The sequence below is a fragment of the Microtus oregoni genome, unplaced genomic scaffold (genome assembly GCF_018167655.1).
Source record: "Microtus oregoni isolate MIOR12 unplaced genomic scaffold, Mior012 000005F_ref0000423, whole genome shotgun sequence".
NCBI classification, from domain to species: domain Eukaryota; kingdom Metazoa; phylum Chordata; class Mammalia; order Rodentia; family Cricetidae; genus Microtus; species Microtus oregoni.
In genome coordinates, this window is record NW_024543064.1 from 31,597,210 (window position 1) to 31,622,744 (window position 25,535).

At 37.9% G+C, this 25,535-nt stretch overlaps 1 protein-coding gene across 4 annotated transcripts in view; it reads right to left on the reverse strand.

Moving 5' to 3' along the window:
- The window catches only part of Foxj3 (forkhead box J3), a 107,081-nt gene that overhangs the window by 7,957 nt on the left and 73,589 nt on the right, over positions 1-25,535 (reverse strand). For 2 of the 4 annotated variants that reach the window (XM_041651689.1, XM_041651690.1), the window contains exons 6-10: positions 15,069-15,170; positions 7,573-7,701; positions 3,614-3,788; positions 2,672-3,085; positions 9-110 (exon numbers count right to left, since the gene is read on the reverse strand). In XM_041651689.1, coding sequence (XP_041507623.1) covers positions 9-110; positions 2,672-3,085; positions 3,614-3,788; positions 7,573-7,701; positions 15,069-15,170 — 922 coding nt within the window. The remainder of the gene's footprint in view (positions 1-8; positions 111-2,671; positions 3,086-3,613; positions 3,789-7,572; positions 7,702-15,068; positions 15,171-25,535) is intronic. The other 2 variants (XM_041651691.1, XM_041651692.1) reach the window with 2 other exon arrangements.

Below are 25,535 nucleotides of genomic sequence, written 5' to 3' on the forward strand. Positions count from 1 at the left end.
ACCCTTACCTTGGAACTGGGAAAGGTCTACATCTGACCAGTTAACACTGCTGGCAATTCGACAGCTTTCCTTCAGCATGTCAAGTGTTGCATACCAATCACTTGAAACACCTACAAAGTAATGGTGACAATACTGTTAACACTGGGATAGTGACTGCTGGAAGAATACATACAGAAGACAGTGAGTGGCCTTATTTCTGACACTGGCTGATCCTGTCTAGTCTTCGATGGTAGCGCACGCCTTTAATCCCAGCACTCGGGAGGCAGAGACAGGCGGATCTCTGTGAGTTCGAGACCAGCCTGGTCTACAGGCTCCAAAGCCACAGAGAAACCCTGTCTTGAAAAACCAAAAAAAAAAAAAAAAAGAAAAGAAAGAGATGTTTACCAATTGTATCAGGCTTTGAATCAACTTCCTCCAGAGTTCCACGTCTCTCCATTTTTCAAGTAAAATAAAGAGAACACCGACAGGTAGTGTAAGATCCTGGCAATGAACTTAAGGTTTTAATACTGGTCTTCTAATCTCTAGTCTGACAGTCTGCAAATAGCCTTATCACCTTAAAAACAAAACTTGGTGCTGGCCCTTTTCATCTGTATAGTATAAATAATGACCAGGAAGGGAAACTCTCATGCAAATGAGTGTTCTTGCCTCTTTCAAATTTCATTTTCTTACTTTGTAGTTGACCTTAGAAGACACATTGTTGTTGGGGATAATGATCATGGAAGAGCATTTGCCTAGTGTATGGTGAGGCCATAGATTCAATCTCCTACACTACCAAAAAGTTATTCTCTTCATAAGTTATAATGGACAGTTTCGATTTAGAAGCAACATAGTATAAGCAAATGCTCCAACCTATGGGAGTGAATAGGACTATACAGTGAAAGGGGCTGCTAACAAGCTTAGGCAACCTCAGGAACCAGGAAGTCCTCAACACAGTCTTCCAGAAGTGAGTAAATGCTACCCACTAAATCAGCATTGATGGCTTTAGTCCTTTTTGACTATCTGGTGTTATGGGTGTCCAAGTCACCCACTAGCAGTGCCATCTTATGCAAATGGCTTCAGTTCTTTTGAGTTGCGCTTTGCCTATCTATAGACTTTGTTAAGTTATACTTGATTTGGAAGAATAATAATGTATCTGGGTTGTCTAGTACACAGTGAGTACCCAAGTAGCTTCCGTTCCTGCTCTCATCCTTCCATTCCTCTCTATTAAAGAAAATTTGTTTAGCCCCACCTCATACATAATTCACTGGAATGCATCAGAGCCACTGAGATTACTTCTACCTCCCAAGGGGTGACTTCTCTCTGTCAGGTGCCACTGGCAAAGAAGTCTGATGAGAGTGCCAACTGTCGATTCTAACTGGGCTTTTTCTCTCTAGCGCCACAGACTTATATTCCTGAAACCGCCCGATCTGTCATTAACCATTCTCTGAGACATACGAATAACAAGCTTAAGGTTTTGAAGACTATATAAATATTTACAAGGCATACAATTTCATTTTCCTTGTCCCTAAAAGAGCTTTAATTCTACAATACAATTTTCTCATGGCATTTATCTAAAAATAACTGCAAAATATCTAAGAAATATTTCATTAAGACAGAAAATGTTCAATTATAGAGTCTACTTAGAATTATTTTTTTTAAATATTTATTTATTTATTATGTATACAATATTCTGTCTGCGTGTATATCTGCAGGCCAGAAGAGGGCACCAAACCTCATTACAGATGGTTGTGAGCCATCATGTGGTTGCTGGGAATTGAACTCAGGACCCTTGGAAGAGCAGGCAATGCTCCCAACCACTGAGCCATCTCTCCAGCCTACTCTACTTAGAATTATTAACTTGGAAAATAAAACCAACCATTAAAGTCAAACAAAAAATTTAAAAAGCTATTTGTTCAATAGACTCTTTTTTGTTTGTTTGTTTGTTTTTGTTTTTTTGAGACAGGTTTCTCTGTAGCTTTGGGGACTGTCCTGCAACTAGCTCTTGTAGACCAGGCTGGCCTCAAACTCACAGAGATCCGCCTGGCTCTGCCTCCCAAGTGCTGGGATTAAAGGCGCGCGCCACCACCGCCCGGCTGTTCAATAGATTCTTAAAATACTCATTTTAAAATATTCATTTCGATTTTTTGTTTGTTTTAGTAAAATAGAAGGTAAACATAGGTTTGAGACTAGCTCAGACCGCCTGTTGAGAAACTCCTAAAAAAATAAAAACAAGCAATTTATTCTAAATCATAAGAGCTGTAAAATAAAGATTCAAATAGAGGTCTTTATGGCATAACTTGTGATGCTTCTTATACACTTACATAGACTCACAGGGGTGCAAATAGATCACACATTCCAGTCATTCAAATCTCACTAAAAGCAGTGGCAGGGGCAACACAAGAATATAAGCAAAACTTGTAAGGCTGAGTTTGCCTATGCTGATTGATGCATTTTAATTAAGGAAATCTATATGTCACCCATGGGTTGAATAAGATGAAATGAATACACACACACACACACACACACACACACACACACACACACACACATATATATATATAGTTTACTACTGTAGTAAAGAAAGAGGAAAGGGAACAAGTAAAAAAGGTTTCAGTAGTAAGTTCTGCACGAGGCCCAAATAACAAAGGACAGGTCTAATTCAGTTATTCAAACAAAAGCAAAAGAAACTTACCAGAATTACAGGATACCTGTTGTGGGGGTGGGGGTGGCTGATGTGCTAATGTCTGATGCTGATGGTTTGGATGATGCTGTATGTGCTGATGTGGAGAGGGGTGCTGGGAATGAGGCGGCTGGAGCTGGCTGTGTTGTTGTGGGTGTGATGCTGGGTGCTGGGGACGCTGTGGGTGTTGTGGTAAACCATGCGGTCGATGGGGTGTGTGTGGAGAGGGCTGTGTGTGCATTTGGGGGTGGGACAGTGAGACCTGTGCAACTGAATTACTGCCTGTGGCATTGAGGCCACTGTGACTGTTGGGCAGGCTGCTTTGGTTACTGTGTGGGTGAGAGCTCACTGTACTGCTAGGAGAGTGCTGATAGGAACATGAAGTGTGGGGCTGCTGGGAAGATTCGGAAGGGATGCTCATCAAACCTAAAACAGAGTAAGAGCATTCACGGTTAAATTTCCTTCTATCTTATGACACTTGCAGTAGAATTATTTACAAAGCAAGGCATTCATATGTAAGAAAGCAATACATGAACACACATGCATTCATGTACACACATACACAATTTTTTAAAACTGCCATAAACAAACCCACAAACATGGTGATAAACTCCAGGGGCTTCTCAGTGCTAATGCTAGTCAGAATGAAAAGAAAACCCATGTATTCTTGTGGTGTAACCACTACCACTCCAACATCCCACATGCCACAGATGTGGTGTAAGAATTCTTCAGCACAGTGCTCTAGGACACCTTCGTAATCAAGTCAACTATGCATACAAGTTGAAATGAATGTGTCATTCCTTTGCCACAACATAAATATACACAGAAATCAATAAGCCACAAGAAGCGTAATAAATCTTACCCAAACCTCATTGTAACTGTTCTAAAATTAAGCAAGTCTAACACCTAGTCTGTGTTAAATTAAAACATCTATATTACCAAAAAGAAGCTCACCTTGTTGACTGAGTGACTGCTCAAAAACTGACTTATAAAGACTCCGAAATGAGGCACTGAGATCTTCAAAATTGTATTCTGTGAAAAGCAGTTGTTTATCTCGTTCTGGAAGATTATACTGTGGCTGCTGCTGAGGCGTTAATGATTGAGAGACTGGTTCTGGATGATTAGTGACCTAATAAAAGACAACAATGAATATAATGGCTTGACATTAGTGTCAACCTGAAATTCAGTCAATCACCTCAGCCTATGGCTTTCCCATCTTTTAACCAGGCACACCTTTGAAGGGTCATAGGAAAATCACTGGCACGAATCTTGAGGAACCACAGAAATCCAATCCAGCTTCCACTTGCACAAGCAAGACAGTAAGTTCAAAGAAATTCAGTGACTTTTGTCATTGAAATGCAAGTGAGAGACAAGCTGAAACTGGAATTCTCCCTGTCTCTCTGCATCGTGATTTCCACAGACTGCACTATACTATAAAGCTACCAAATCCTGCTTCCATCTCTCTGTATCATCTTCATGTAAGTTCAAATACCATCAACAGACATAGGACACTGACCAAAACAGCATACATCGATTTTAGAAGGAACTGAAGGGAACATGAATGGAAGAGATAAACAATACAGAAGACTGGAGGGCCTGTCCAGCACGTGCAATACCCCGACAGCAATCCTAATACTAACTCTTGTCCCCCTAAAGAAACCCAAACAATGACTCCCAAATCTGCAAACCCAAAGGAGATCCTGAGTTATACAGGTAGCATAGATATACCACCAAGACCTCAAAAAATAAGAAGCATTGAGTGTATGTTAAGTTTAAAAGGCATATTTTTGTTCATTTATGCTTGGGTCAGTTAGCTGCCTGCATGCCATGTCATGTATGTAATCATGAGCCTCTTGAATCCTAGCAGGCCTAGGATAATATGGAGAATGCAGGGAAGCTCAGAGGTCATTTAGTCTGGTATATACAACTGTGAACAAGAATTAGCTCTGAAAACTGTACAACCTGAAATTAGATTTTTTTAAAAATAACTATATACCTTTTATTTTTATTTTTTTGCTAGAGATGAAACCCAAGGTTCTACATATGCTAGGCAAATGCTCTGCCAATGAGTTACATCTACAGCCCTTCATCAACTGTATTTTTGAAGGATTCTACCAAAAAGTGAAAAACTACCATTTGTTTAGTGTTCTGCAATTTAAGTTCTGTATATTTACTAAAAATTTAGTTATTCAAAATGATGCTCATATGGCATTTGCAATAATAAGGAAAATATTAATTTTCTTTTTTTCTTTGGTTTTTCTAATTCTAGTTCCAAAAGATCTAAAGACCTCCACATGCATAGCCACAGACACATATAATACAAAATATCCATACACATAAGATAAAAATAAATAAGCCTCTTTAAATTTTAATTTATTTTTATGAAGAGGAATGACTCCATCAGCTGCATCCTGGTAACCTTACACATGACCACACAAATTATAAAGGAAAAGTCCAAGCACAGAATTTTAATGTCATACTCTGATAATTCCCAAACATGACAAGAAGTGGTTCTGCGAAGGGTGCCTTATCTTGTGAGTTAACCATGGGGCAGCTTCTCATTGGTCTCCCTGGCTCAGTGAGGGACAGGTTTGTCTTGACTCCCAAAATGGCTATTACTGCAAGATATAAAACTATTCAACTGCCATATAAAATCCATTGCTCCACTAGAGAACCCATTATTCATGCTGTCTGCACATGGATAGGGACAGTCTGGTTTGATATTGCCATGTGAGATGTAGGAACTGACATCATTCTGATGTGCTTACACTGCACAGTATTACTTACCTATAATTATACACTTTTAAGTTTTATGCAGATTTTTTTGTTTTGTTTTAATCAGACAAGGTTTCTGTGTGTAGTCCTGGCTATCCTAAAACTCACTCTGTAGACCGGGCTGTCTAAAATTCACAGAGATCTGTCTGTCTCTGCCTCCCAAGTACTGGGATTAAAAGTGTGCATCACCACCGCCTAGTCCTTTATGTAGATTCTTAAACTAATCTATGTAAGAAATAAAACTGCTTAATCACATATAAATTATCTTCTAAGGCTACAGACTTGTACCACAGAGCACTGTCCACTGTTGCTAAGAAATATCTGACTGACACTTCGTTGGATTTTTGCTGTTGTTTTTGGTTTTTCAAGGCAGGGTTTCTCCGTGTGGTCCTGGCTGTCCTGGAACTCACACTGTAACCCAGGCTGGCCTCAGACCCAAGAGATCCATCTGCTTCTGCTGGTATTAAAGGTATATGCCGCCACCACCACCTGGCAACACTTTGTTGTTAAATGAAAGCAGCAGTCTGTAATGCCTAGTTGAACAGTCTGATACTCACACAACAGGTGTGACATGCTAGTTCTTTTGTCCTCTAGTCTGAGGAATGTTGTTGCCCCTCCCCTCCCCCAACCTCCTTTCTCATAGACAAGGTCTCAGGTATCCCAGCCTGAATCTGAGCTCATTATATACCTGAGACTGGCATTTTAGCTTCTGATCCTCCTTCCTCCACATCCCAAGTACTGGGATTACAGACCAGTACTACCTGCCCAAATTTAAGGCTTCATGCATGCTAGACGATCACTCTATCAACGGAACTACAGTCTCAGATCCAATAAATGTTTAATGCTTACTTTTATGTTATAATACTAAGCCCTAATCTTTGATTTCTTTGGTATCAAGACACTTAACACTTAAGCAACTAAAAATCATTAAATGTTTGCTTACTAACAATCTCTTCATTTCTTTAATCACCTAAGTACAGTAGGCTCTCCACATCTGTGGGTTCCATGTCTGTGGATTCAACCAAACAGATAAAAAATATTTTCGGGGAAATTCTTTTGTTGTGTACATTATAATAGGTATTTAAGTCATTGAAAGAGGATTTAAAATAAGTGAACTGTGTAGGCCACATGCAAGTACTACACCATTACGTATAAGGGACATGAACGTTGTGTTAGGTAGGTTTTTGTCAACTTGATACATCTGAGAAGAGGGAACCTCAATTGAAAAAGTGTCTCCATTAGACTGGCCGATGGGGCATTTTTAAAAAAAAAAAAAAAAACAAAGCAAAACAAAACTACCTACTGTAGGGGAAGGTCCTGGCCCACTGTCAGTAGTGTTACCTCTGGGCTGGTGCTCCTGGGTACTAAAAGAAAGCAAGCTGAGCAAGCCATGAGGAGTAAGTCACTAAGCAGCACTCCTCTGTAGCTGCTACTTCAGTTCCTACCTACTGGGTTTCTGCCTTGATTTCCTATAGTGGACTGTATGCTGTAAGAAAATAAACCCTCTCTTCCCCAATTTGCTTTTGGTCATGGTATAACAACAGAAACCTAACTAGCACAAGCATTCTTTGATTTTCATACCTACTGGTGAAGAAGAGAGGCTTTGTATCTTTGTCCTCTGTGCTTTTCCTATTACAACAATGAACAGCATGTTGTATAACTCTTGGGGCCTGTACTGTTTAACAGGAAGGACTGTAACCATATCTTCCAAAAAGAACGTCTGATAACCCAAAGGTAACAAATGAGTACAAGAGTAAGAATATTTATACACAAGTCCCTCACACCATGGCCATATTTTCCAGACTGAAATAAAAAAAAAAAAATCAGACTGCTCTACTGGCTGAATTTATTAACTGAGTAGAGAGAAATACACATTTCATCTTTCTTTCACTTATTTTATTTATATGTATGTGCTGGTATGCATGCATGTGCCATGACACACATGTGGAGGCCAGAGGATAACTTGAAGGTATCGGTTCTTTCCCTGCACCATGTGGATTCTGGGGATGGAATTCGCGGAGCTACCTCATTAGCCCACATCTTCATTTTTTTTTTTAAGTTGGCATTTAATGTATGCTTGGTTGAATTTCTGTACTAAATGAATATCTAACAAAGAAACTAACTTCATCAGGACTTACCGGTGTATAACTATGCACACTTCCAACACTGTTCAAATTAACAGACGCCAAACTCTGGTCTGAGAGACTGTTGTTAAGGCTGCTGCGTGGACTATCACTGCCGTCCTGATCAGTGTTGTACAATGCTACCTGGAATGTAAAGAAGAGCAGCAACTGAATACACAGCTCCTACAGTGAAGAGGGCTATAAAGCAGCACTACAAAACCAAAACTGACCCTACAGCATAAAACAAAAAGCCAGTGGTCTTTCCTTCAGGGTCTGTGCCAATTCCAAGTTCAAATGTTAATTCCTTAATCACCACCATGAAATAATTTTCTTACTGTTCTCAATCTAAAGAGCATACCTGTCTAGAACATAAACAAAATGTAGCAGGTATAATTAGTAAATATTTAATATCAGAAGGTAATAAAAAAATTCTATCATGTGTGGTAGATGTGTCCACACATGCAAGTGTATTCCTGTGGTGGTATTTTGCTTGTGGTCTAGCAAAAGTTTGCCTGAAGATCAGAGTGTGGAGCCAGCCACTAGCCATAGTGGCCAGGCAGTGGTGGCAAACACCTTTAATCCCAGCACTTGGGAGACAAGAGACAGAGATCTCTGTAAATTCAAGGCCACCCTGGTATACCTGAGACTGATCAAGTCTAACAGAGAAACAGAGCCGGGTAATGTGGCTCACACCTTTAACCCCAGCACTTGGGAGTCACACACCTTCTTTAATCCCAGCACTAGGGATAGAGGTGAAGTGAAGAAGGAATATGGCTGGCAAACAGAGGAATATAAGGCAGGAAGAGACAGGAGGTCAAGGTATTCCATCTGAGAAAGCATTCATTCAGTCTGATGATTCATAGAGATAGGATTGCCCCTCCGGTCTGAGGTAGAGGTAAGAACTCTCTAGTGGCTGTCTGCTCTTCTCTGATCTTTCATCTTTCACCCCCTAATATCTGACTCCGAGTTTTTATTATTAAGACAAACTAGAATTCACACTACATGTTCCCTTTTAAGAAAAATTTCAAAAGCATCACAGTGTTTCTTAAATTAAAAACCCATAAAACGATGGATATTTGATATTTTTAATTGGCATATATGGCATACTGAAAATTGTAACAACTTATAATTGATTAACTCACTTAAATAGGCATTAACCCAATTTACATGCTAACATTAAAATTTTCATTCACTGGAAGTAAAATGAAAAGAGCGATGTTCTACATCTTTGTAACTTCTCGGTGTCTGACTTGATAGGAAACGCCTAGCTTCTCATTAGCTGCTCAACATGCAGTCAGTTGATGTGCTGCTTTAAGTGCAAGCACAAACAGCATTAATGAACTCATGTAACTATGGATAATCTTTGACACATCAAAACATGCCACATATCAAGTTTTAAAAAACTGAAGTTGAAATATGGAATTAGAAACCATGGCATTAAATTTTTTATACTCAGTCAAATCTGTTCTACCTTGAACTTTGAAATAACTGCAAATTATTATCTATATGTAATGTTATAACATCATCTGGAATACAATTTCTTAAATCATCTTCTAAGTGTTGACATATTTCACTATCACATCTGTTAACACCACCCCAATCCCATTAGAAACGGAAATATCTTAGCGGTGAGAAGGTGGCAGACTCACTGTAGTGGAGTCCCCTAAAATTCAAGGTCTTTCATATGAAAGCTTGGATTTTACCTTAAGAATCAGTCAATACTGATTGTTTTTCCTGAAGTAGCAGCATTGCTATGTTCATTTGTAAAATATTATTTGCCAACACTTAAACTAAATAATGTTACAATTGTTCTTCCAAATGAAAACAGAAATCCATGAACATGACAGCTCCCAACTCAACCACACACATGCTTTTTTTAAAATACTCATTGTACTCAGTAAAGTATTTCTGCATTCTCCCCCACGGAATGCTAAACATGCATGTGCTCCATGGGAACAATTCAGTACAACTATTTTTCCTGCTATACCAAAGTAAACCTGGTTTTAAGTTTTGTTTAGCTTGAGATCTGTGGCAGTGGAGAATATAAAGACCTACTACTAGTACGGAGGGTGCTGGTACCTCAATTAGGCTAAAATGCAGTAGACTAATGTTATCTACCACTGGTTTGGGCACACCAGTGAAAAACAAATACAAAAACAACAAGTATGTTATTATGAAGCCAGCTCTGACGTCAATGGACTCATGAAAAGGACTGAGTTACTTGGCCATCCAGAGCTGACACCACCTCACTGTTTTCCCCAAACCTTGCTGGTGCTCCTCCTCACCATCCATGTCAGGGGCCTCATCTGTTCTACGATATGGACCATCTACAACTACTGATAGGTTTTTGTTTGTTTGTTTGTTTTTAAGACAAGGTTTCTCTGTAGCTTTGGAGCCTGTCCTGGAACTAGCTCTTGTAGACCAGGCTGGCCTCAAACTCACAGAGATCCATCCACCTGCCTCTGCCTCCTGAGTGCTGGTATTAAAGGCATGAGCCGCCACCACCCCCCCGACAACCTGACATGTTTTTCTATTTTAGAATTATTTATGGTTACTCCACAATGCCTTGTTTCCTATTGCGTTATCTGCTCAAAATATCACTGCTTTCCTCCTATTAAAAATATTTTATCTGACTGAGAACTCTTTTATAATTTAGACTTCAGAGCTATGTAAAATTGATTTTTCTACACAGAAGGTCCCTTGTACATTTAATGAAGACATTGCTGGATTTATTCAAAGAGTCTATATCTATTCTTATGTTAGTACCACAATTTCATTTATAGTAGGCGTTCTCTTGCTTAATATTTGAAAGAACAAATTCTCCTTTAAGTTTGTGTGTACAGACTAGAGTACCACAGGTGCCAACATCAGCAATGTTATCGACTTCTTTGTGACAGTGATTCTCACTGACTTAGTTTATCAATTAAGCCCAACTGGCTGGCCACTGAGCCAAGGATCCTTCCTCCCTTTCTCCCCCTCTTCAGTGGAGGGTTACAATGTATATCACCACGTCCAGCATCTTTACAAGGGTTCTAGGATTCACCTAGGCACTCATGTTTGTAAGGTTCAGTAGTATGAATATGAAATGCCCCCCTCCAGACTCACATATTTAGCACTTGGTCCCTGGCTGGTGGTGCCATGTGGGAAGGTTGTGGGGCCTTCAGGGATTGTCGACAGTGCCACACCACTTTCTGCTTTCTGAATGCTGATGCAATGTGACCAGCTTGGCCTCTGCTGCCACGACATCCCCGCATGAGTGCAAATCCTTCCTTAAATTTTTTCTAGTCAGGTACTCTGTCACACGAATGAGCAAGTACTATACTACAAGAGGCAATTGCCTTACCAACTGAGCTGTTCCCTAGGCCCATATTTTCTTTTTGGCCATTTGGCTTCCCACATTCTCAATCTGTCTCGTCCTTCCGTCAGTCCTTCCATCCATCCTCTCTCCCTCCCTCCCTCTCTAAAAGTACATCAGGATTTTGACTGACATCACATCAGTATCAACTGGGGAAAAACTGACTTCTTTACAATAGTCATCTACATAAAGATTGCGTGTTTAGTTATACCATTATTTTCTGTCAATAATAATTTAAAATTTCATATATAATTCATCTTTTATTTAATTCTAGGTACTTGGCATAGTTTAATGCTAATTTAAATGTCTCCCTTAAAATATACTGAGCCACTGAGATATCTCAATGGAAAGATCATATGTAGGCCAAGTATAATGACCTAATTTTAAACTCTAGAAACCTCATGGTGGGAGGAGAAAATTCCAGAAAGTTGTCCTCTGACCTCCACACATGCACAATGGTCTGTGCGTCCATCTTCCTTCCCACAGTTAATTAATATACATTTTTTAAAAATTCTATCTGTGGATAGTTATAGAAATACAACTGATTTCTAAGATCAAATACTGGTCTACTATCAAGAGAGTTTACAAATTTACATCTTAAAACACTATCACTTTATCTGTACATGCTTGAGTTTTCTATGTGAACAATCAAGTTATCCATGAATGACAACTCAACAGCTTCTTTTATCTCCCCATGTGTCTACATAATATCTTCAACATGTCTTTTAGCTTCTCTGTGAACAGCATTCATAACAGTCTTAATAATCATTCCTAGACTAGTTGTACCATCCATGTTATTTCAGGTCTGACTGTGAAATTCTCCACATTACTGGATGTTTTTTTCCTTCCTACTTCTCTGCCTGGTCCCTTCTTTTGCAAGACCAGTGCTGGCCTGCAGGTATGCATCACCACGCCCAGCTACTGCCTGGTACTTTCTTACCTCATACAAGACATTATGACTTTCACCTTTTCCAGACATGTGTTTTTATGTCCTCATAAATGTTCTCTGGCTTCTTGTTTATTGAATAGTCACCTCTATTTCACTGACTTCTCATTTTATTACCATCATCCTTCACTTCGTTTGTTTTGCTTGTTTTCAGACACTTAAGTCATTAATACTTAACCTTTGTGAGGCCTATTATACATAACTGAGGCTATTCTTTGTATCTCACAGGCTTAAGTCACTTGTATTTTTCATTGACTTTTGAGTATTTTTCAATTTATGTCTTATTTCTATGATCCTTAAGAGCCTACTGTTTTACAAATTCTGGAGAAACTTTCTGACTATCCTTTTGCTATGACCTCTAAGCCTAATTCTACTGTAATAAAAATACAATCTGTATGGTTATTGATACATCTTCCAAATTTGCTGGGGCCTTCTTTATGACCTAAGATAAATCATCATTATATGATTGATTTTGGTAACTACTACATATTTTGCAACTGTTATAATTTAGATTTTCTAATTTGGGTTCAAATTTTCTACAACTCTAATGTAATTTTTTGTTGTTGTTTGCTATTGTGATCTTGATTTTCTTGTTCTGAGTTTATAAACATGTTAATAGCTAGGTAGTGGTGGCACATGCCTTTAGTCCCAGCACTCGGGAGGCAGAGGCAGGTGGATCTCTGTGAGTTTGAGGCCAACCTGGTCCAAGAGAGGCTCCAAAGCTACACAGAGAAACCCTGTCTCTATCCCCCCCCCAAAAAACATGTTAAAATCTACCATTATAAATAATGATCTGTCTATTTCCTCTTTCAATCCTGTCAGTTTTTGAGGGTATGCTATTAGATACATACAAATATTTATCGTTTCATAATAAATACAAATACCCCTTATAAAATACAAATTTTCACTTAAGATGTATCTTTTATAAGTAGTGCCAAGGTGAACTTTTCTTCCCCTAACCAGTCTAAAGCCCTTGCCTTTAAAGTTAAGTATTGTTTGTATTTACATTTCATGTTATTTCTGGTAAAACCAGATTTAAATGCTTTTTGTTTTCTTTCCTTCTATTTCTTTTTTTCTTTCCCTTCCTATTTTTGAGATTTATTATATTTCCTTATTCCACTGGTATATTCTTTTATTGGTTTTTAAAATAATCTGCAGCAGTGATTTATAAAGGTATGGAACTTTGATCAGTAATTTGTGGGAAATTATAGCTCTGGATGATCTCCAAATAGAATGTAGCTGTCTTCTACCAAGAATACTCACGCACCACTCTACAAATAGCTGAGGCTAGTCTGTCATGGTCTGTGTTTAGTCAGAGAACAAACTCTAGCCAATATAACTTGGTATTCACCACAGCTCTCACTAACTGATATGCAATTTTTGTCCCCTGGAAAGACTGCTAGATTCTGCCTACTTTGTTTATAAATCTGAGCCCAAACTCGTAGAATTTGGACTTAATAAATACTTAAAAGTAGATATTGCTTACAGAAACCTCAACTCCCAATGGTTCTCAGGATCTTGTCTCCTCCTAAATATCCATTCATTTCACAGTCTGCTCCCTCAGGCTTCTGCAGCCCTCACTCACGCCTGCTCAAGGCTGCTGTTCCTCTGACATCTGTCATGAATTGGTAAGATATGTCCCAAAGGAAAATTTTATCTCGCCCCACATATTTGCCTGGTCCCTGAATCACTAGCTGTCTGTCTCCATTGCCTCCTTCCTCTTCGGCCCCTCGGGTACATGTGCAAGTGTGGTTGTCCGTGTAGGGTGGGGAAAGACAGGCAGAAGGTTTTTCTGGTATTGGGTATCTAAGAAAGAAATGCAAAAACTGCAACTTCTTAGACATCATATGACTTGGTCAGAAGGTCCTAACATTATTTCTTCCTGGGTCCTAATAACTTCAGCTGTCCATGGTTGTTAGGCCCTCGGCATCTTTTAGACTACTGCAAAAGCTATAGTAGAGATTTCCAATTTCAAATCATATACTTCACCAGCAGTTTAGCTGCACAGCATTATAGAATTGCTACTGAGATGCACAGATGTCTAGGCCCTATTCACAAAGACAGAGTAATCAAACTGTTAGGATATCACAGAACTCCATCACTACCAGGAAACACACAAACACTTCCTTCCCAAGTGACTGTGATCATTCCACAGTTGCCATATGGAAAGAAAAATAATTATACTTCTACTCTAAGTGTCCTTTCCAAATTAAAATCTGATTATGTCACAAATAAAACCTTGATAATCTTTACCTTCCTATAAACAAATCCCATAGGTACACGATATAAAATTTGTACTTACATATGTGAATAAGAAAAATCAAAGACTGAAAAGCAGAAAACAGTGCAGACACAGCTAGGAAGAGAAGAGGGCAAAAGCTCGAGGGACAAGGTAAAAGCAAGAGTGAGGAATGTGAACACGAATAACAAACAAAGGTGCGCGGTCTCAAGACTCCGTGGTTCACAGGAAGAGCCAACTCATAAAGCTCCCAACACACGTGAAGACTTCTGACAGAGAACTGTCTTGGAAGAAGAGGCATTTGCACTCCATTGTGTATCTAGCTGCCAATATCACCAAAAATACAGCAGACTACCAAATGTGATTTCTGGGTTTATTTCTAGACTTGGATATGACAAAAACAGGTTGACTACCATTACAAAATCTCTATGCGGTTGTTAGAATTATGCAAATTGCTTGTTTTATGGGATTCTGTTGATGCCTATTATGTTGATTCTAGTGGAATCATCTGAGAGATAGGCCTGAACACACCCATGAGGGATTATCTTGATTACATTAACTGCTGTGGAAGGACCCATCTTAGCTGTGAGGAAGACCATACCTTGGGTTAAGACCCTGGACTATATAAAAATGGAAAAATCAAGCTAAGTACTGGCATTCATTCATCACTCTGTACCTGGGTTCCCAACATGATGGATTGTACTCTTAAATTGTGAGTCAGGATAAGCCCTTTCTCCCTCAAATTATTTATCATAGTACTTTATAAAATCAACAAGAAAAGAAACTGAGAAGAAAATTTCATAAAATTTGACAATTATTTCCTTCAACTACATATTTGGAAAACCAATCAAATTTTCAAAACAAATTGATAAAACATCTGAACTTCACCATACACAACTCTATTGTCAATATAAAAGTAAACTAAATATATTACTCAAAGACATTTAGAAATGTTGAAAAAGTGGAATTACTTTGTTAGTCACAGTGTTGATTGCCAGAGTTGGAGAGGCACTTCCCGAAATAATACACTCCATTCCCAAAGAATCTGAATCTATGCTATATGGAGTTGAGGCCTAAAATACAAGAACAAAATAAACAATTATTAGCTCGTATATCCAACAGTTTGACACAGTTTGAAAGGGATTTTGTCAAAATCTCCAACATCTAGTTTTGTGTTTTTTAAATATGAAAATGAGTATCTATTAAAATCCCTTCCAAATTCTTACTATATTATGAACTACTACTGACCTATTTCTATCAAGTCTACTGGTACAGCTACACCCTTACAACTTCAGTGAATCTCATGATAGGGAAGTGTAGGGTGGAGCTGGCTCCTAAGAACCTTCTTCACTTCTCCTTTTCAGCCAGTTATCTACTCAAAGCTGCAGGCTTGGAACTACCTCTCCCAGGCTTATCTGCAGCTAGCTGCAGCCCTGTGACTATGTCAGTGGTCAATGAAATGTGAGTAAAACATGAAATGTCTGCAGCTTATGCACTGGAACATACATATGATAGGACTAGTCTTGGTTATCCTGAAAGCTGAGTTAGGCAACAACAAAGAAACACTGGAAAAACAAGATTAGAAAGAATCTGGGCATCTGAATGACAGCAGAGCAACAGGACTCTGTGTCCCTCTGACCCAATCTACACTTCTGCCTTCACCTGAGTTTAAGCCTCTCTGGTATAATATTATTGCTATTGCTTGCACATAAAACAACAAAACAATATCATAAGTAATATGTCCTATGTACTGTTAAACATAAGGTTCCAAAACATTACACAATGTTGTCTGTTTTTAAGGAGTGTGTGTCTCAAAAATTCAACATCAATGTTAAAAGTTTAAGAAAAAAAAATATAAATAACTTGTAACCATGGTGCCAATTTCTCTGGATAGAACTCTGACCTTCACATGCCATAACTGAGCAAGACTCTTAAAGCTCATACTTGGAGCTAGTTTCATCATTTAGTAGCAGTAATTGTGGGCTTGCATGAGGTCCAAGGCTCTGGATTCATCCTACCCCCAAGAAAGCAACAAGAAGCCCTAAAGAAAAATTAATCTACAGATGTCCATCTACGATTAAGATGTTAGAATGAATGAGATATTAAAATGGCTATTAATATGCTCATGAAATAAAGAACATTTGAACAAAAATAAGGAAAAGCTCAGTGAAGAATTAAAAACACAAAAATGAATAAAATAAAAACTAGGTAAATACCATTTGTGAAAGAAAATTAATCAGTGGCATTGGCTTTATATAAGAATGGAAAAGGAGGGGCTGGAGAGATGGCTCAGAGGGTAAGAGTACAGGCTGCTCTTCCAGAGGTCCCGAGTTCAATTCCCAGCAACCACATGGTGGCTCACAACCATCTGTAATGAGAGCTGGTGCCTTCCTTGCCAGCAGTACATTGTATGCTTAAGAAATAAATAAAATCTTTTAAAAAAAAAAGAATGGAAAAGAAAGAAAAAGAATTAGTAAACTAAAAGGTTTATCAATAGGAACAATCTAACCTGAACAAGAACTAGAGAAAACAGAGAGCTTCAGAAACTTGTATGACTCACAAAAGGTCTCATCAGAGAATTCCCTCAATATCAGAACCAGTAAGTGTCGTTTTTTATAAAGTAGGATGCAAAAATATTAAGAACCAGCAGTTTTTCTATTCAACAATGAATTTGCACATACTCATGAAACCAACCAAATTCATAAGAGCTCCCCACCAAAATCTAATATCCAAGCTCATTGAAGTGAAACACTTTTACATGGAAAATGACAAAAGAACTTTAGAAAGAAACCAAAGGAAAACACTAAAATGGTCACACTACCTAAGGTAAATTATAAATTCAAGACAATACTCAAAATACAAGTGTATTCTTTACAGAACCAGGAAAACCAACCAACCTACACTCATATAGAAGGGAGATAAACAAAAACTACAAAACAAACAAACAAAAAACAAAGCCAATTTTGAACAAAAAGAGCAAAGCTACAGGTATCACAACATCTGTTTTCATATATAACAACAGAGCCACAGTAACAAAAACCAGCACAATACTAATATAAAAACAGACAGACATTTAGGTTAATGGACCAGACAACCCAGAAATAAATTCCCTCATTCTCAGTGTGCTGAATTTTTTCATCAGCTTGATACAAGCTTGGGTCACATGGGAAGAAGAAACCTCTGTTGATAAAATGCCCCCTATCAGACAGGCCTACAGGTGTGCGTGTGGGCATTTTTCTTGATTAATGATTGATGAGGGGGTCCAGCCCACTGTGGGCAGTGCCACCACTGGGCAAGTGGCCCCCGGGTGGTGTAGGAGTTCCTTCTGTATTTGTGTTGCTTTCATTGGTTGAATAAAGAAACTGCCTTGGCTTTTGATAGGGCAGAACTTAGATAGGCGTGGAAAAGAGAACAGGATGCTGGGAAGAAGGGCAGTATGGCAGATGCCATGAAGCTCCAGCCTGAGACTGACATTGGTTAGGATTTTTCCTGGTAAGCCACAACCTCGTGGTGTTAAACAGATTGGTAGAAATGGGTTAGATCAGGATGTAAGAGTTGGCCATGAAGAGGCTAGATATAATGGGCCAGGCAGTAATTTAACTAATACAATGTCTGTGTGGTTATTTTGGGTGTAAGCTAGCCGGGCAGGACAAAACAAAAGGACCCGCTCTCCTTACAACCCCCAGGTACATAAAAAAAGCCATTTAAGCAAGCTACAGAAAACAAGCTAGCTAGCAGCATTCCTCTTTTGTTTCTACTTGAGTTCTTGCCTTGGCTTCTTTCAATCATGGTCTGTAATGGGGAGTGCGAAACTAGTAAAACCTTTTCTCTACAAAACAACAGAATGCAAACTCGGACACATAGCTACCCAACTCTAATCAAAGGTACCAAGTACATACACCAGACCAAGTATAGCTTCTTAACAAAAGATGCCGGAGGAAACTGGATAACCATATGCACTGAAACTGAAGACCAACAAACATCAACTTAGAATGGGTCAAAGGCCTTAAAGTAAGACCTAAAACTGAAAACTCCAGAAGGAAATCATAGGGTAAATGTTTTAAGGCAGTGGCATAGCCAATGATTTTCTGGATAGAACTATAGAAGCACATTTCATTAAGAAATGAAATCACATCAAACTAAAAGACTTCTGTATATAGCAAGCAGAATATCAACGAGACATTCTATACAACAGAAGATGTCAGTTGTTTATCTGATAAGGGCTAGCATCTAAAAAAACTAGTCCAATTAAAAGGTGATAAATGTTCTAAAAATAAGCTAAAAAAAATCTACCAAAAAAGTCAGGCCTGGTGGGGCACAGCTTTAATCCCAACGTTCCCAACACTGGGTGAGGCAGATGGCAGGAGAATCTCTGTTAATTCAAGGTCATCCTGGTCTACATAGCAATCTCTAGAGTAGAGTCAAAAACAAAACAAAAAGAATACATAAAAACAAATGTTGAATATGATTAAAAATGAAAAATGCATATTAAATCTATAACCATCTTATTCCACTCAGAACAAAGAAAAATGCTGATAAGATGTGATAACAAAGAAATGCTCATACACTGTTAGCAGCAGTGTAACTAAAGTTATTACAGGAATCAGTATGAAGTTTCCTTAGAAATTAAAATTAGGGGCTGGAGAGTCGACTCAGTCATTAAGAGCATTTGTTGTCCTTCCAGGGGGCCAGAGTTTGGTTCCCAGTACCCACATGGTAGTTTACAACTGTGGTCTGTAAGTCTAAGTTCAAAGGGATCCAATGTCCTCTTCCAACCTCTGTGAGTACCAGGCACACATTTGGTGCAGACGTACATGCGGGCAAAATACTCAGGCAGATAAAATAATAAAATAAATTCAGAACCACATCACTCAGCTTTCCTACTCTGGTATGCAACAATGAAAGACAACACTCTCTATTCACCCATATATATCAGAACTATTCTTAGCTAAGAGATGTGGTGTAGGACAAGGGTCTGTATTCTGTCAATTATATTTTAAATAAACATTGATTGGCCAGTAGCCAGGCAGGAAGCACAGGCAGGACAACTAGACAGGTAGACAGGAACAGGAGAATTCTGGGAAGAGGAAAGCTTGGTCCACAGTCCTGATCCAGCCACAAAAGAAATAAGATGTGACTGCTTCGCTGAATAAAGTACCGAGCCACATAGCTAGCACAGACAAGAATAATGGGCTAATATAAGTTATAAGAGTTAATAAGAAGCCTGAGCTAATGGGCCAATCAGTTTATAACTAGTGTAGACCTCTGTGTGATTTCTTTGGGACTTAACAATTGCAGGAACTGGGCAGGGCAGAAACTCAGACAACAGAGATGGCCATCAATAGTTGTAGATAAATGTAGTATGCATTAAGTGTGCATATGTACAAGAATGCCTATATTAATACATACACAAAATGGAATATCTTTCAACCATGAAGAATGAGATCTTGCCATTTGCAGGAAATGAAATGAAGACATTTCATGAAATAAGGCAGAGAAAGAGAAGTGTAATGTTTACATATTCTCGTATGTGGAAACTAAAACAAACCCTTCCTTAAGTTGTTTTTGCAATCTCAAAGAGCGAAAAAATACTGACGACTGAGTAGAAGGCTGTGGGAACCCACGTGTGACTCAGGTTTCCATCTGGAGTCATTTCTGACTTAAAGAAGTCACTTGAGTTCAAGCTTGCCTGCTCTACTTTTTCCTATAACCTTGAGGGCTATGAGAGACTTCTGATTTAGCCCCACGAGAAAGGAACACTCTTATCTAGTAGACAGTATACTGCTGATGACAAACCTCAGGAACATCAAATAGAAATTAAGGCTGCTTGCAGCAAGCACGTGTTGGAAAGGAGGCTGCTCACTCAAGGACAGGAATGTTTTTTTTTGGTTAGATACTGACTGACCGTCTGTGCTGTGCTTTGTTCTGCTTTTGTATATAAGCAAGTTCTGAAATAAACTCTGGGCTGTTTGGATGCTTTGGCATGACCAGACAGACTTCCTGATTCTATCCTGTCTTCTGCTTCTTCTGACTTTTCTTTGGCCTCAAGGGCTCCTACAAATGGTGCCCAACATGGGGCCTTCTGGGGAAGGGTATCTTCGTAGGGACACCTCAGATTCCAAGGGCGCTCAGAGGTGTGGTTAAATATATCCAGGGAGTATCAGCAGTTGTGCAGTGTAAATATAAAAAACTAAGCGTGCAGTGTAAATACAAAACAGAGGTTAGCTGTGTGGTATAAAAAAAAAAAAAAAAAAAAAAACAAATAAAAAGTAGCTCGAGTTCGAGGCCAGCCTGGTCTACAAGAGCTAGTTCCAGGACAGGAACCAAAAAGCTACGGAGAAACCCTGTCTCGAAAAATTAAAAAAAAAAAAAAAAGTAGCTCGAGTATAATTGTAAAACAAGAAGTAATTTGTACATAAGTGTAAAAAAAGTATATGGTCCAAGAAAACAGCAAACGGCTGCTTATACATTTACTTATAGATACTTTAAAGGTTAAGGGTACTAAGGAAGGACAACAGCAATTGCTTTAGTTTTTGAAATGTGTAAAGGATGTGTGTCCCTGTTTCCCTGGAGAAGGGAGTATGAATCTAGAAATTCAAAAAGGTGTGTGTAAATGAATGAGCCTGTCTGTTTTTGTCTAGTGACCTTTGTTATCCTGAAAGAGATGAGGCAGGCAGCCTCTGCCTCTAGCCTCCTGTACGTTTTTACTGGATCAATTCCAGGACTTTGGGTCACAAAAGACAAACTTCTTTAAAGAGAGGAATGGCAAGGGCCACCACCTTCCTTCTTTGTTCTCTGGCCCACAGGTGGATGGAGATACTACAAGGAGACATGTGCATGTGTACGGGTTACAGAGAATTGACTCCTTGCAGTTGAAAAACTGTACGGTTGTGAAACAGGAAATATTTGATTGTGGCCGGAGAAGTTAACAAAAAAAATTTTTTTTTCCAGGGAATACTGGTAGTCAAGGACACTGTGCCCATCAGCACCGCTCCCCATATTTCTTTCCTAAGCCAAGTTCTTCTTCACTGTGACAACACTCAAGGTCTCTTCTGCTGGCCAGCAGTTTCTCATCAGAGAAGGGTTCTTCTCTGTCTTGATATTGCTTGAAAAAATGTTGAGTTATACCAACCTATGTACTTTGGAAAGTGTTGACTTTGAAGTAAAAGTTTGGGGAAAATTATGCTTTTGTTTTTACAGAAAAAAAATTATAGGTTCTAATCATTTAGATCCAATGGGTTACAAATACTTATCTTTAAAGAAAATTGGGTACAAATTATTATTGATTAAGATAAAAAACACTGCTAGTTCCAAGTTTCACATTAGTACAGGTTTTTATATGTTAATGCAAAATTAAATTATTCTTATTGTGATACATACATATATATTATGTATTTTGGCTCTTGTTTAAAATGTATCTATGCAATGTTCTGGATTGCTGGAAGAATTCACGAGGTGACAATGATTGAGATTTGCATTTTGTCTAAAGGACAAGGGGGCAAATAAGAGACTAAAATGACAAAAAAATTCATCTATGTACAATGCTGAGTTTATAAGGAAACTATAAAAAATATTAAATATTTAACCATGTTATGCTAATTCTGATTAATTTTCTCCATTAATAAGGCTGGTGATTCTTCACTGAAGAATAGTTATGTTAATTATGCGATCATGTTCTTTAAAGGTGAAAGACTGAGGTTATATACAAGTTAATAATTAATTATCATAGTGCAACCCTCTGAGTTATAGAGTTCTATATGATTGGCCCCCTATAAAATAGCAAGGCTAAAGCTCTTAGCTATTCAGACTTCTATAGAGAAGTTCAAACGTGTTCTTAAAAACTTCAACATCACATCCATGGTCGGTAAATGAAAACTGCAGTCTAACTGCTCCTATGATGGTTAGTCATAGGACAAAATGCTTGTGTTATGAGTAAATATTAATTCTGAGGGTCGAAAAAAATAAAAAACCAAAAACAGGTTGGAAGGACTTAAAGGCATAAAAGCTTAAAGATTACATGGGTCTGAGAGGATGTTCTAAAAATATAAATAAAATTTAGAAAAAAAATGGCCTAAGATGTATATAAAAGTTTACAAAATTTCTTTACCTTTTCATAATAATATTATACTAGGATTTCAAAAGTTCAGAGTTTAACATTAATAGAGTTCTGACAAGCTAATAGAATAAGCATTGCTTGCAGTTTGGGTCACAAGCTCAAGATTTTAAATTTCTTTTGGTTGTCTTCTGAATATAGGCTTATATGCTGTTTAATCCAAATCATAATTTTTGTTAGGACTCAGGATATGAGTCTACTCTTGTTTTTACAGATACCTATTACCTCCTTTTTCTACAATATGGATTTCAGTATGGACTAATAATGCTAATATATCTAAAACTTTTATGTCCTTTTATAAAATGGAGATGCATACAAACTTCAAAAAATTTAAAAAATTATATACCTTAAATCTACTTCTCACAAGTCAAAATGATTACGGTATTTTTTTCTCTCTCCTGGTCTTGGGACTCTTCCCCTTCCTTAGTTATTAAAAATATGAGTACGCAGGTTTCAAATAAGTCCATATATTTAACTTCTGTTCCCAGTTTGTATCTGTTTCACCAGGTTTCCACTTGGCTGACAAACACAACCAATCATCTCATACACTATCAACTCATGATTCATGCAAACAATGGAAATATCACTGTAAACAACACTAGTCAATACAATTAAAAAAAAAACCTAGTTGGTATGGCTGAAAAGAATAAAGACAAAGGGACAGGAAAAAATATAAAGAAATAATGACTAACACTTCCAAAGTGAGCAAAAGACAAATCTGAAAATTTAAGCAACTCAGTAAACCATGATACGAACAGACAAAAGTGGAAAAAAAAAATCACAGTTAGATATATCTATCTGATTCTGGAAAATAAACACAGAAAACATCTAAAGAAAAATAATAAATTACATATGGGGGAACTATTAATAAGAAAATGACAGAGTTTCTCATCAGAAACGACAGAGAATCACAGTGGAAAAAAAAATCTCAATACTCTTAGCAAATCAAAGTGAGTCAATCTATAATGTAAGTGTTCAAGAAAGCAACACATTGGTGAGGATGTGATTTGATGTAGTGAGTCCCAGTGCTTAAGAGGCTGATGCAAGGACTGCAGAGTCAAGGCTACAAAGCAAGACTCTATCTCAGCACATCCACACAGTAAGAGCACACATACACTACTCGTGTGATAAAAATACGGCTATTCCTTTCAGAGATGGGGGAGGGGAGGGGATTTATTGGTAAAAAGACATACCTAAAAGTTCTTTTGGCCAAAAGTAAACTATAACATACAGAAAACTTGGTTCTTTGATGTATACATTAAAGCACCAGAGGACTGGCCTTTCACTCAATGCAGTAATTCATTAAAGCACCAGAAACGGAAGATGATACAGACAAGTAATATTTTCTTCTTAAGTTTTAAAAGTCACGTATTCATGTATTCAAGGCTAAAATCATAGGTCTTTTCAAGAATTGTCACCGTATACAGATAATATATTACAATAAGGAAGATTCAAGGTGAGGAAAGTAGCAAAGACGCTCATATGGAAAAAGCACAATACTAACTCTAAGTAGACTGTGAATGTGAAATTATATATTTACATAAATAAAATATATATAACCAGATATAGTTTAAAAGTCAACAAGTAAATTAGCACAGAATACTAAAATATATCTAAACTAAAATAGTAATTCAAACACAATCATACTATAGATTTATACTAACCAAACAAATTAAATGTTAAAAAAATGCTTCAGTAAAAAAGCAGCAAATGTCAAATAGAAACAAGAGAGCAAGACTCAGTGTGGCTTACAAGTACAACTTCCAACATAGAAGAAAGAAAAATAATTGGAAGGAAAGGAAAACGATCAGTGTTTGTAGATTATGTAATTATTTAGAGAGCATTCCAGGTCATTTAAAATAATAATTACAACTATCAAGATCGTAGGATAGAAGGCAGGCAGGCAGGAAGGGAAGAAGGGAGGGAGGGAGGGAGGGAGGGAGGGAGGGAGGGAGGGAGGGAAGGAGAGAGGGAGGGAGGGAAGGAGAGAAGGAAGACAGGAAAGAGGGAAGGAGGGAGGGGAATAATGGGAAAAAATCAAATTTATATGCTTGCAAAGCAACTGGAGAATGTTTAAAACTCAATTTATAATAGCATTATGAAACAAAATATTCAGGATTAAGTCTAACTAGAAATATGCAAGTCCTTTATGCTGAAAACTAAAATCCATCCAAAGGTTGGAATAAATATCAAGATACACTTTTTCCCCCAGATTAGTGGCAGCCTGAGAAGAAAAATTTATGGAAATAATGAGAAAGTTTCATTTAACATTTCATAAGCAGTGAGGTACCAAAACATTCAAGTTATAAAACTTTATGCATTGAATTGTACACAAACTAACCCTCTTGATAGTGTTATAATTTTTTTTTTAAAAAATCCTATGCAGTTGTTAAAATGAGTCTCATGTATATGAAACCTCCCCCTACGTAAAGGATTTCTGTTTTAAAACCCTCAGTCGGGCAGTGTTGGTCCACACCTTTAATCCCAAAGCTCAAGATATCTGTGAGTTCGAGGTAAGCTTGGTCTATAGAGCGAGTTCTAGGACAGGCTCCAAAGCTACACAGAAAAACCATGTCAAAAACCATGTCTCAAAAAAACCAAAAGAAAGAAAAAAAGGGAAAAAAAAACTTTTATCTTTCTTTTAAACACATCCTTACTCTTTCTCTGACTCAACTGAGAAACTGTGTCACAAATAATTGCATGACCATCTTATAAACAGTCAATATAGACTATCTTCTAGAAGAACATCTTCTTGGGCCAGCGGGATGGCTCATCAGGTAAAAAGTACTTACCGCACAAACATGATTACCTGACTTCATCCCCAGACTCTGCAGTAGGACAGAACAAATCCCAAAATTTGTCCTCTAACCTACATACACATACCACAGCACATATGTGCCTGTTCCTATACTTGTGTGCCTCACCCCCCATACATACATGCAAAATAATGAATAAAATTAAGTGATTTTAAAATTATTAGCCCTTTTCTAATTATCTGTCCACCTTCCAGTTCTTGTCTTAATTCAATGTAAATGATTCCTAACTGTACACAACTTAGTTTTTCTTCACCATAAAGAACTAAGTATTTCAATTTCATTGTTTCGTCCCAAAAAGGATAATTACAGACTATTTTTAAAATAATTTATTATTATTTTATGCACATTGGTGATTTGCCTGCAGGTATGTCTGTAAAAAGGCATCAGACCCCTGGAACTGGAATTACAGACAGCTGTGAGCTGCCATGTGGGTGTTGGGAATTGAACCAGGGTCCTATGGAAGAGCAGCCAGTGTTCTTAACAGCTGGGCCATCTCCCTAGCCACCCCC